The sequence below is a fragment of the Mus caroli genome, unplaced genomic scaffold (assembly GCF_978045245.1).
Source record: "Mus caroli unplaced genomic scaffold, Mus_caroli_1 scaffold_16, whole genome shotgun sequence".
In the NCBI taxonomy this organism is placed as follows: domain Eukaryota; kingdom Metazoa; phylum Chordata; class Mammalia; order Rodentia; family Muridae; genus Mus; species Mus caroli.
Genome location: NW_028227271.1, coordinates 56,822,049 through 56,836,127, shown reverse-complemented (window position 1 = coordinate 56,836,127; position 14,079 = coordinate 56,822,049). Strand labels below are relative to the sequence as shown.

Sequence of the window (14,079 nt, the reverse complement as noted above, 5' to 3'; positions counted from 1 at the left end):
AGGTCCCAATTATCGATTCTCGATCTTACAGCACAAGCCATTGCTGTTCTATTCAGGAATTTTTCCCCTGTACCCATATCTTCGGGGCTTTTCCCTACTTTCTCCTCTATAAGTTTCAGTGTCTCTGGTTTTATGTGGATTTCCTTAATCCACTTAGATTTGACCTTAGTACAAGGAGATAGGAATGGATCAATTTGCAATCTTCTACATGATAACAGCCAGTTCTGCCAGCACCATCTGTTGAAAATGCTATCTTTTTTCCACTGGATGGTTTTAGCTCCCATATCAAAGATCAAGTGACCATAGGTGTGTGGGTTCATCTCTGGGTCTTCAATTCTGTTCCATTGGTCTACTTGTCTGTCACTATACCAGTACCATGCAATTCCTCTGTAGTATAGCTTTAGGTCGGGCATGGTGATTCCACCAGAGGTCCTTTTATCCTTGAGAACAGTTTTTGCTATCCTAGGTTTTTTGTTATTCCAGATGAATCTGCCGCTTGCCCTTTCTAATTCGTTGAAGAATTGAGTTGGAATTTTGACTGGGATTGCATTGAATCTGTAGATTGCTTTTGGCAAGATAGGCATTTTTACTATATTGATCCTGCCAATCCATGAGCATGGGAGATCTTTCCATCTTCTGAGATCTTCTTTAATTTCTTTCTTCAGATACATGAAGTTCTTGTCATTCAGATCTTTCACTTCCTTACTTAGAGTCACGCCTAGGTATTTTATATTATTTGTGACTATTGAGAAGGGTGTTGTTTCCCTAATTTCTTTCTCAGTCTGTTTGTCCTTTGTGTAGAGAAAGACCATTGACTTGTTTGAGTTAATTTTATATCCAGTTATTTCACTGAAGCTGTTTATCAGGCTTAGGAGTTCTCTGGTGGAATTTTTAGGGTCACTTATATATACTATCATATCATCTGCAAAAAGTGATATTTTGACTTCTTCCTTTCCAATTTGTATCCCCTTGATCTCCTTTTGTTGTCTAATTGCTCCGGCTAGGACTTCAAGTACAATGTTGAATAGGTAGGGAGAGAGTGGACAACCTTGTCTAGTCCCTGATTTTAGTGGGATTGCTTCAAACTTCTCTCCATTTACTTTGATGCTGGCTACTGGTTTGCTGTAGATTGCTTTTATCATGTATAGTATGGGCCTTGAATTCCTGATCTTTCCAAGACTTTTATCATGAATGGGTGTTGGATTTTGTCAAATGCTTTCTCAGCATCTAACGAGATGATCATGTGGTTTTTGTCTTTGAGTTTGTTTATATACTGGATTACTTTGATGGATTTCCGTATATTGAACCATCCCTGCATCCCTGGGATGAAACCTACTTGGTCAGGATGGATGATTCGGTTAGCAAGAACTTTATTGAGGATTTTTGCATCAATATTCATAAGGGATATTGGTCTGAAGTTTTCTATCTTTGTTGGGTCTTTTTGTGGTTTAGGTATCAGAGTAATTGTTACTTCATAGAATGAGTTGGGTAGAGTACCTTCTGTTTCTATTTTTGTGGAATAGGTTGTGAAGAACTGCGATTAGATCTTCTTTGAAGGTCTGATAGAACTCTGCACTAAACCCGTCTGGTCCTGGGCTTTTCTTGGTTGGGAGACTATTAATGACTGCTTCAATTTCTTTGGGGGATATAGGGCTGTTTAGATCATTAACCTGATCTTGATTCAACTTTGGTACTTGATATCTATCTAGAAACTTCTCCATTTCATTCAGGTTCTCCAGTTCTGTTGAGTATAACCTTTTGTAGAAGGATCTGATGGTGTTTTGGATTTCTTCAGGATCTGTTGTTATGTCTCCCTTTTCATTTCTGATTTTGTTAATTAGAATGCTTTCCCTGTGCCCTCTAGCGAGTCTGGCTAAGGGTTTGTCTAGCTTGTTGATTTTCTCAAAGAAACAGCTCCTTGATTGGTTGATTCTTTGAATAGTTCTTCTTGTTTCCACTTGGTTGATTTCGCCCCTGAGTTTGATTATTTCCTGTGTTCTACTCCTCTTGGGTGAATATGCTTCCTTTTGTTCTAGAGGTTTTAGGTGTGTTGTCAAGCTGCTAATGTGTGCTCTCTCTAGTTTCTTTTTGGAGGCACTCAGAGCTATGAGTTTTCCTCTTAGAAATGCTTTCATTGTGTCCCATAAGTTTGGGTATGTTGTGGCTTCATTTTCATTAAACTCCAAAAAATCCTTAATTTCTTTCTATATTACTTCCTTAACCAAGGTATCATTGAGAAGAGTGTTGTTCAGTTTCCACGTGAATGTTGGATTTCTATTATTTATGTTGTTATTGAAGATCAGCCTTAGTCCATGGTGATCTGATAGGATGCATGGGACAATTTCAATATTTTGTATCTGTTCAGGCCTGTTTTGTGACCTATTATGTGGTCAATTTTGGAGAAGGTACCATGAGGTGCTGAGAATAAGGTATATCCTTTTGTTTTATGATAAAATGTTCTGTAGATATCTGTCAGATCCATTTGTTTCATAACCTCTGTTAGTTTCACTGTGTCCCTGTTTAGTTTCTGTTTCCATGATTTGTCCATTGGTGAAAGTGGTGTGTTGAAGTCTCCCACTATTATTGTGTGAGGTGCCATGTGTGCTTTGAGATTTACTAAAGTTTTTTTAATGAATGTGGCTGCCCTTGTATTTGGAGCATAGATATTCAGAATTGATAGCTCCTCTTGGAGGACTTTATCTTTGATGAGAATGAAGTGCCCCTCCTTGTCTTTTTTCATGACTTTGGGTTGGAAGTCAATCTTATCAGATATTAGAATGGCTACTCCGGCTTGTTTATTCATACCATTTGCTTGGAAAATTGTTTTCTAGCCTTTCATTCTGAGGTAGCGTCTATGTTTTTCTCTGAGATGAGTTTACTGTAAGCAGCAAAATGTTGGGACTTGTTTGTGTAGCCAGTTTGTTAGTCTATGTCTTTTTATCGGGGAGTTGAGACCATTGATATTAAGAGATATTAAGGAAAAGTAATTGTTGGTTCCTGTTATTTTTGTTGTTAAAGTTGGCATTCTGTTCTTATGGCTGTCTTCTTTTAGGTTTGTTGAGGGATTACCTTCTTGTTTTTCTAGGGCGAGGTTCCCATCCTTTTATTGGTTTTTTTCTGTTTTATGCTTTTAAGGGCTGGATTCCTGGAAAGGTAATGTGTGAATTTGGTTTTGTAGTGGAATACTTTGGTTTCTCCATCTATGGTAATTGAGAGTTTGCCTGGGTATAGTAGCCTTGGCTGGAATTTGTGTTCTCTTAGTGTCTGTATAACATCTGTCCAGGCTCTTCTGGCTTTCATAGTCTCTGGTGAAAAATCTGGTGTAATTCTGATAGGCTTGCCTTTATAAGTTACTTGACCTTTTTCCCTTACTGCTTTTAGTATTCTATCTTTATTTAGTGCATTTGTTGTTCTGAATATTATGTGTCGGGAGGAATTTCTTTTCTGGTCCAGTCTATTTGGAGTTCTGTAGGCTTCTTGTATGTTCATGGGCATCTCTTTCTTTAGAATTGGGAAGTTTTCTTCTATAATTTTGTTGAATATATTTGCTGGTCCTTTGAGTTGAAAATCGTCATTCTCATCCACTCCTATTAACAATAGGTTTGGTCTTCTTATTGTGTCCTGGATTTCCTGGATGTTTTGAATTAGGATCTTTTTGCATTTTCCATTTTCTTTGATTGTTGTGCGGATGTTCTCTATGGAATCTTCTGCACCTGAGATTCTCTCTTCCATTTCTTGTATTCTGTTGCTGATGCTCACATCTCTGGTTCCAGATTTCTTTCCTAGGGTTTCTATCTCCAGCGTTGCCTCACTTTGAGTTTTCTTTATTGTGTCTACTTCCCTTTTTATATCTAGTATGTTTTTTTTCATTTCCATCACCTGTTTGGATGTGTTTTCCTGTTTTTCTGTAAGGACTTCTACCTGTTTGGTTGTGTTTTCCTGTTTTTCTTTAAGGACTTGTAACTCTTTAACAGTGTTCTCCTGTATTTCTTTAAGTGAGTTATTAAAGTCCTTCTTGATGTCCTCTACCATCATCATGAGATATGCTTTCACATCCGGGTCTAGCTTTTCGGGTGTGTTGGGGTGCCCTGAACTGGGCGAAGTGGGAGTGCTGGGTTCTGATGATGGTGAGTGGTCTTGGTTCCTGTTAGTAAGTTTCTTACGTTCACCTTTCACCATCTGGTAATCTCTGGAGTTAGTTGGTATAGTTGACTCTGTTTAGAGATTGTTCTTCTGGTGATTCTGTTACTGTCTATCAGCAGACCTGGGAGACAGGCTCTCTCCTCTGAGTTTCAGTGGTCAGAGCACTCTCTGCTGGCAAGCTCTCCTCTTACAGCTAAGGTGCACAGATATCTTGCCTTTGGACCTCCTCCTGGCCGAAAAAGAAGTCCCAAAATTAGGACCTTTCTCAGAAGCTGTGTTGCTTTGGCAGGTCACAGAAGCTGTCAGCTTCTGTGGTGCACACTCTCACCTGTGCAGACTAAGTTCCTAAGTTCAGCTGAGTCCAGGAACCAAGTTGGCGCCTGCTGCTCCTGAGGCAGAGGGCTTCCGAGCCAGGCAGACACTTGTCCTCTGGCCGGGAGGGTGGCCGGATGTCTGCAGCCCGAAAAGGGTGCTGCCTCAGCCTGAGCAACATTTATAACAAAGCTATAATAAAGCAAATTAAAAGTATAAACAAAAAAAACAAGCACTTCAATTTATTCCATTAAACTTAGCAAATAAGTTGAAGCTCCACCCACCCCCAACCCTAACACACAGAAAGACACACATACAAAATGAATTAAAGTGTAGCCCCTGATGAGAACTAGGTCATCCCCTAACTTTCCTAGAGTTCAACAATGGAACAGAATTGAAGATCCAGAAATGAATCCAAATACCTATGGTCACTTTGTCTTTGACAAAGGAGCTAAAACTATCCAGTGGAAAAAAAAGACAGTATTTTCAACAAATGTTTCAACTGGAAGTCACCATGTAGAAGAATGCACATGTATCCATTCTTATCTTCTTGTACAAAGCTCCAAAGCATCAAGGACCTCCACCTAAAACCAGATACACTGAAACTAATAGAAGAGAAAGTGGGGGAAAGCCTCTGATACATGGGCACAGGGAGAAATTTCCTGAACAGAACACCAATGGCTTATGCTCTAAGATCAAGAATTGACAAATGGGACCTCATTTAATTGCAAAGCTTGTATAAGGCAAAGGGACAAAATAGGACAAAATGGCAACCAACAGATTGGAAAATATCTTTACCAACCCTATATCCAATAGAGCGCTAATACCCAATATATACAAAGAACTTAAGAAATTATACCCCAGACAATCAAATACCCTATTAAAAATGGGATACAGAGCTAAATAAAGAATTTTCAACTAAGGAAACTCGAATGGTCAAGAAGCACCTAAAAAAAAAAATTCACCATCCTTAGTCATCAGGTAAATGCAAATCAAAACAACCCTGATATTCCACCTCACACCAGTCAGAATGGCTAAGATCAAAAACTCAGGTGACAGCAGATGCTGGCGAGGATGTGGAGAAAGAGGAACTGCTCCATTGTTGTGGGATTGTAAGCTGGTACAATCATTCTGGAAATTAGTCTGTAGGTTCCTCAGAAAATTGGAAATAGTATTACCTGAGGACCCAACTATACCACTGCTGGGCATATAGCCAAAAGACGCTCCAACATATAACAAGGACACATGCTCCTATACGTTCATAGCAGCCTTATTTATAATAGCCAGAAGCTGGAAAGAACTCAGATGTTCCTCAACAGAGGAATGGATTCAGAAAATTTGGTTTATTTACACAATGGTGTATTACTCAGCTATTAAAAACAATGACTTTATGAAATTCTTAGGCAAATAGATGGATCTAGAAAATATCCTGAGTGAAGTAACCTATTCACAAAAGAACACACAGGGCATGCACTCACTGGTAAGTAGATATGAGCATGCACTCACTGGTAAGTGGATATTAGCCCCAAAGCTCAGAATACCCAAGATACAATTCACAGACTACATGAAGCCCCAAAAGAATGAAGACCAAAGTGTGTATGCTTCAATCCTTCTTAGAAGGTAACAGAATACTCTCAGGATCAAATATGGAGACAAAGTGTGGAGCAGAGACTGAAGGAAAGGCCATCCACAGACTGCTCACATGGTGATCTATCCCATATACAATCACCAAACCCATATACTACCATGGATGCCAAGAAGTACATGCTGACAGGAGTGTGATATAGCTATCTCCTGAGAGGCTCTGCCAGAGACTGCTGTATACTGAGGTGGATGCTCACAGCCAACCATTGAACTGATCATGCATTCCGTTCCCCAATGGAGGAGTTAGAAAAAGGACTGAAGGAGCTGAAGGGGTTTGCAACCTCATAGGAAGAACAACAATATCAACCAACCAGAGCTCCTTGGGTCTAAACCACCAACAAAGGAGTACACATGGAGGGACCCATGGCTTCAGCCATAAATGTAGCAGAGGATGGCCTTGCCAGGCATCAATGGGATAAGATGCCATTGGTCCCATGAAAGCTTTATGACCCACTGTATGGGAATGTGAGGGCAGGGAGGCAAGAGTGGCTGGGTGGGTGGGGGCACACCCTCATAGAAGCAGGAGGAGGGGGGATGGAATAGGGAGGTTCTAGATTGGAATAGGAAAAAGGGATTACATTTGAAATATAAATAAGTAAGATATCCAATAAAAAAAAAAGAAATGAAGAAGCAAATCAGACTGGGAGAGAAACTAATAAAATACAATGATCAAAATCATAGCCAGAATTGATTAAGAATAGTAACTCATATGAAAATGTGATTAAATATAAAATAATTTACAATACCACATAGGAAAATCAGAAAATAGAGAAAAACACAATTCAACACAATAAAAGCAGAAGGAAATGTTGAAGGTAGAAATGGTGCCACCATTTAATCTTGGCAATCTGGAGACAGAGGCATGTGGATTTATATAGAAAAATTCTATCTCAAAACGAAACAAAACAAAACAAAACAAAACAAAACAAAACAAAAAAAAACCCAAAAATAAAATAAAATAAAGGTGCCAATGAAAACAAAAGCAAGAAACATACACATATACAGATGTCTTGCTAATAATACAGATGCTAAGGTTTTTAATGTTTCTTTACTTGTCTTACTTAAATATTCATTGACGAAATATATTTTCAGGTTATTTCAAATGGTTGCAAGTCAATTTAATCATAATCAGAATGGCTAAGATCAAAAACTCAAGCTACAGCACATGCTGGTAAGGATGTGGAGAAAGGGGAACACTCTTTTATAGCTGGTGGGATTGCAAACTTGTAAAACCACTATGGAAATCAATGTGGTGGTTTCTAAGAAAATTGGAAAGATTTCTACCTGAAGACCCAGCTATACCCCTCCTGGGCATATATACCCAGAGAATGCTTTACCATTCCACCATACTGTGAGTACACATGCTCTTTTCATAGCAGCCTTATTTTTAATAGCCAAGAGCTGGAAAAATCCAGATGTCCCCCAACAAAGGATGGATACAGAAAATGTGGTTCATTTACACAATGGAATACTATTCGGTTATTAAAAGTGAGGACACCATGAATTTGCACGCAAATGGATGGAACTAAAAGAACATTATCCTGAGTGAGGTAACTCAGGACCAAAAGGACATGCATGAAAACACAGGGCCAAACATGGAGCAGAGACTAAAGGAAAGGCCTTCCATTGACCGGCCCAAATTGGGATCCATCCCATGTGCAGGCATCCAACCCTGACAGTATTACTGGTCCCATATTGTGTTTGCACATAGAAGCCTAGCATGGCTATTCTCTGAGTCTCTACCAGCAGATGACTGAGACAGATACAGATAATTACAGCCAACCATTGTACTGAGGTCAGGGACTGCTATGGAAGAGTTAGGGGAAGGTATGAAGGAGTTGAAGGGGATTGTTGCTCCACAGGAAGAACAACAATGTCAACTAACTCAGTCCTCTCAGAGCTCCCAGAGACTAAGCTTCTAACCAAATAGTATACCCAGGCTGATCTATGGCCCCTGGAACATATATATGAAGCTGAAAACTGGCTTGTTTGGCCTCAGTGAGAAAGGATGTGCTTAATCTACAGAATATTGATGCCCCAGGATGCTGGTAGGGGTGAAGTGGGGGTGGATGGGAGCACCTTCTCAGAAGCAAGGGAGAAGGGAAATGGAGAGAACTCAGGGAGTGGGGACCAGGAAGGGAGGCAACATTTGGAAAGTAAATAAATAAAATAATTTAATAAAAAATTTGAAATTAGATGGATATGTGGTAAGCAAATCTGATAAAGGGTTAGTTTTATAATGAATCAGAGACATGTAATCATGTGATGTTTAGTGCTTTTCCAATTAAGAAACAAACAAACAAAAAAATCACTGAGATGTAGGAAATAAAATTCACTGTATCCCATTAAATTATCAGAAGAACATTCTGTTGGCCCAACTATGCAAAGGGGTTCAGTGTCAGAAAAGTAAGCTAAGAGTGAATGAATCCTTATGGACAATTTCTAGCTCAAGACTGTAGGGTCATTTTTTTGGAATCCTTCTCTTACCAGCATAATTCTGGGCTTATATTAAATGCCAAAAATATAGCCTTTACAATATATAATTCTACAATGAAATGGTAGTCACAGACTCTGAAGTATGGTTTGTTCATAAATATTTCTTCAATACATTTTTCCAAGGAATATAGTTAGTGTATTGTGGTGGTAAAACCGTACACTATCACAAAATACAACATAAAATACAATAAATATATTACATACAAACCTTCCAATTTATAAGTATACTAAGGAATCTGGACTTCAAATCAATTAAGTGAAAGTACTTTGGGAAATATTAAAATATTCTTTTGTCTGGTGTACTAAGATTAGACTTGTTTACAATTTTGGTAGTGGTTTTATACAAGACACTAATGAATGAGTCCTCTCATATAATTAAAAAAACTATTTTACAGTTACAGCTGTTAAATATAAGTTCTTACTCAAACTAAATCTTTTATATTTCAAATAATGTATTCATGTAAACATTTTTCAAAGTTAATAAAAGTACAATATATGGTAACAAAAGATAGACTCTTGTACTAGTCATACTTAATATTTTTTAAAAGTATAAATTCTAAAGCAGTTTAGAAATTAATACAAAAAAATCAAGTGAATAAGTAAACAATATCACTTAAATTATCTTGGATAAATAAAATAAACATAGATCATAGAAATCTCTTGATATCAAAGAAGTTATTGAAGCTTTTCAAAGTGGGAGTGATGTACAAGCCATATTATTCTTTCCATAATAAAAGAAAGGGATTGTTTGTTTGATTGATTGTTTCTCAAGAGATTTTTGAGAAACATCTAAGGATGAGAAAAAAATCCTGTTATCTAAAATCACCTTCAAAAACTATAGCGTAATGGTTTTAATAGACTATTTTTAAACATATTTCATTTTATAAATTAAAAGAGGAGAAAGACTGAAATGTGGAGAGCTGACTGTATCTTAGAATGAGCTGAGTGGTGTTAATCCAGCTTGTATATTTTCAGTGATTAGTTAAACTGTTTTCTTTACAACAGAGAAAGAATGTCTCTCCATAATAATAAGATTCTTGATAGAAATATTAGCTGAATAATGCCATGGATTATCAGTTTTCTACCATGAAACATGTCGGCAATAAGCTTTTTCTGTTTCTTAACCCTTTGTAAATAAAAGTTGCCACCTCATATCAGGGAATAGGGTCACTTTCCTATTGTGTGTGCTGGTTGGAAAGAAAGATAAAATGAGTTAAAATCTGTACCTAGACATCTGGTTTCTGATCCACTCCACAGACCAGAGGAGAGGCATTCCCGTACAGCAGAGCCCACAAGCATGAATCCCAAATCACATGTGAAGATGGCTGTGGAGCCATAGGAAGTTTGAGTTCCAATCTTATTTCCATTTGGAGGTGTTGGTAACTCTCCACAGGAGATGACTTATAAACAAAAATAAACATGCATGAAACATTATTTAAATGCACCTGTTAAAAATATCATGCTGTTTACATTTTCAGTTATCTTCGATTTGATTTTCTTAAATATAAAAATGGCGTTTGTAAAATAAATTGTATGTGAGAGAAAAGAAAAAGGATACGATATAGATTAATATTTATTCTTTATGTTTGGAAAACTTAGAAGCTGCTATAGTATTTAGAACTCTAGCTTTATTATCATTATTTCTTAACCTTAGTATCTTGTGTCACAGGTCAACCAAAATCTCTTTGGTTAACCAAAAACTTATATCCAAAACTTATTACTAAAAAATTATAAAAAATGTTACCTACATATATCTCTCTCTATATATGACAGATATAATATAGCTAGTTATCTATAATATTTTTGGTTGTGAGCCTAGCCTTTAACAGCTGAGCCATCTCTCCAGCCTGGTTATCTATAATATTAAATTTATTACCCATAATAATCTCATTGGACTGTTTATTCACTTATAAAATCTGAGTTCTTGTGCTATATTTTATGCCATAAATGTCTTTGTATTCAGGATAAAAGGTTGAATTTTAATCAATGTATCTTCTGGAATAAAATAACAAATAGGTAAAGGAAATTGAGAAGAATTTCACTTGACTATCCTTTATTTAGTTAGGTTGTTTTTTTTCTAGACACAGACACATTTTTAAAAATATATGCAAATACACTGATAGTTTTCAATTTGATTAAATAATATTTTAGTGTCATGTAAATTTGAATATAGCTGGTATTTCAAATATATCATGACATTAAATTATCTCAAAAATTTTATAAAAGCATGAGAGTTTCTTATTTAGGAAATTGAGGATCAGAAAGTATAAGCTTCATACAGCACTGTTATTGAAAACATTGTGCTTAGATTATCTGAGTTAAAGACCATTTTTGTATTTACAGACTCTGCGCCTTGTTTGTAATAATTAACGCATTATTCAGTTATATTTTTAAAACAATAAATTTAACATCTAAGACTGAAAACACTACACAGATGACATTAAGTAAACTATCAATAGAAATATAATTTAGTTGCTAAAATAAGATTTTTTATCCATATCTCATAAATTAATTTTATTTATAGTATTTGCTAAACATAATTAGTAAGCTTTAAACTGTAATGTGAATAATTTTGTTAATGCCATCATGTCACTTGTAATGATGGTTCATACCTAAAATCTGGAAACTAGGAAGCCCATTTGAGTCAATGATTTTGTGAATGTCCCATCTCAAAGGAACACACTCATGGGTAGACAAAAACATTCTCATTTTTTTTCGTGGGTGTGTTTAGAAAGAGAAGTAATGCAAGACATGAAATCACCAAGAAGAGTTTCCAAAACAATGTACTTACTTTGGCAGTACGGTCTTTCAGTTCTCCAACTCCAAGTACCATTAGGAAGGCATTCAATAGAAGCAGGGCCAAGCCCATGATAACCAGGATCACAGCTGAAAACCACCTTAGTTTTGTATTCATAATGTGAGCCATTCACAATTCTCCATCTTCCATGATCCAAGGTAAAGGAATTGATACTTGGACATGTAACAACTGTGTAAATCCAAACAACATAGATGCTAGTAAGGCAAGTACCATTCCAGTACCTAAGGAGAGCTAAAATGTATTGATCTTTTATGCTGACATTGATTTAGCTAATTCTCTACTGTGTTAATGAGTTATTTCAGAATTCCAATAGTGAATATATCCAGCTAGAATCGCAGTTACTTCGCTCGCTGTCATTCCTTATTATTAAAATGTTTATTGAAGAACTTAGTTTCAGAAAATGTCCTTGATCAGAATGGTCTTTGTGAACAAGAGCTATGTTTGCTCATTAAAAAGTTGCTTAGGATACATAAAAGCAATATTAGACATCTTTTAAAGAATACACATAATTGAACAATCCTCACTTTAAATGAAATAATGAGATTCAAATGTTAGTAATAATTGTGGCAAGAAATTGAAATAGAGGAAATAAAGCATTACTTAATTTTTCATCGAAATAATTTTCAATTATAATTATATATTTATTAGTATACTATGATAGTAACAAAAGCAATGGAAAAATTCTAAATGTAAGTAAGAAAAAAGACACTAAGTAAAGTCAAGGTTATGGGTAATCAGCATCATTGTGTGGTCCTAAAAATTAGAGCTTGGTTTACTGAAATAGAAAATTATTAGCACATATGTTTAAAGCTTTCCTATACCATAAATTTATTAAGAAATGCTATTTTACAAAGTAAATAAAACTTAGTTACATAAAATACAAAAATCACATTTTAGACCTTTATGTATTTTGGAATTTCTAAAATTGAACAAAACACCTGTTTCCTGTCCTTCAGTATTTGATAACAAAACACAGATCCATTAACTCTTATTTTTATCCTAGGGCATTTCAGAAAATAACTTTTAAAAGCCAATAGTACACAAAAATTTAAGTCATAGAACATATTAATTGCAAACTACTGACAAATTTCCATTAGCGTACATACCAACACAGCGAGGGGTCTTATTGTGATTGCTCCATGTTCCATCTGACTGGCAGGTGGCTGTGGTGAGTTCCTTGGATGACAGTCTGTATCCATCATTGCAGAAGTAGGTAACTCGAGTTCCAACCAAGTAGTCCGTTGTAAGGATTCCTCCATTAGTTGGGGCTTTAGGAATTCCACAGGAAATTGCTGAAATACACATACACAATTAAGAAAACAGAAAAAGAAAAATGTCTTCAGGAAATAACTCCCAAACCCCAAGAATTTTTTGGCATACTATCTTGTTTCCAAAAGAAATTTACAGTACATCACAAAAAGAACTTTTAAGAATTGTATATTCGGAATAACTTATTTTAAACTACTAAGAATTTAATTGGTGACCCTGCATTATTTTCATGCTTTTTTTCTTAGATTTTTGTCATCATGTATTTAGTCTTAGCATTCATAAAGACTGTGTGGGAATCCAAGTCAGGTAAACAATGTTGTGTTTAGTGTTCTGTGCATGACACTGAGGTACACTGTCTAATTGGATTTATTCAACTTACTAAATATTACTAAGGGACCACAAAATTCTCATTGATATTTTGTCCAAGGAACCCCCCCCCAAAAAAAAAAACCAAAAAGGCTAATACTACTGAAGGTACTTCTTTTGCCATAGGTACAGTCACAATGTGTGATAGGTACTAAAGATACTATTGAGCACATGGGAAATGTTTGATACATACTAGGCCAGGATTTATTCTCTCAAAGATAACTAACTAGTGTCTCTCTCACAGTTTCATTTAAGATGTTTTGTTATAAACTATGATATTTTTAATTAAGGTGAGTATTATTTTTTCTGTTATGTTGTTCCTGTGAATTTATATTGTCCCACTTAATTATATTTACATGTGTATTTCACTTCATATAATTTTGAAATACTATATAGAAATTATGTATACTGACTCCTGTCCATGTTTGCTGAACACTTATACAATCAGCCTTTCTCAGATGATTAACTGTCCTATAGTTACTGTAAGCCATGTCTGACAGTATTTTGAACCATAAATACAATTAGATTGTTTTATCCATCCAGAAACAATTTGATCTATCGTGGTTCTCCACCTGCAAGATATGCTAGTATAATGACAGTACAAAGCCTGTGAGAATTACTGGCCTGTATGTGATGCTATGCAAAGTCCATTCCGTGAGATGGAATCCATACCCAAATCTGCTTGGTTAACCAAGAACCTGAGACTAGATAGCCAAGAGACCTATAGTAAAATCAAACACTACTTCTCTGAGTGAATGATAAATAAATAAATAAATAAATAAATAAATAAATAAATAAATAAAACACAGTTATATTAAGAGCACTTTCTCTTGCAGCAGTGATCAACAAGTACAGAGACCCACAGCCAGATATTAAGTAGAGTAGAGAGATTTTGGAACAAGCCATAAATTCAATATCTCCATTAAATGCCTTCCCTCAGGGTTCAGGGAACCCTGAACAAGAAAAGGCGGAAAGAATGATAAAGCCTTAAGGGATGGAGAAGACAAAGGGAACAAGGTTCTCTAACGACA

General features: G+C 35.9%; 1 protein-coding gene across 3 annotated transcripts in view; it reads right to left on the bottom strand.

Moving 5' to 3' along the window:
* Csmd3 (CUB and Sushi multiple domains 3) overlaps nucleotides 1-14,079 on the bottom strand; it is a 1,262,970-nt gene that overhangs the window by 74,106 nt on the left and 1,174,785 nt on the right. For all 3 annotated transcript variants that reach the window (XM_029469819.2, XM_021183659.3, XM_029469820.2), the window contains 3 exons: nucleotides 12,520-12,705; nucleotides 11,387-11,581; nucleotides 9,822-9,995 (listed from right to left, as the gene is read on the bottom strand). In XM_029469819.2, the coding sequence (XP_029325679.1) occupies nucleotides 9,822-9,995; nucleotides 11,387-11,581; nucleotides 12,520-12,705 (555 nt within the window). The remainder of the gene's footprint in view (nucleotides 1-9,821; nucleotides 9,996-11,386; nucleotides 11,582-12,519; nucleotides 12,706-14,079) is intronic.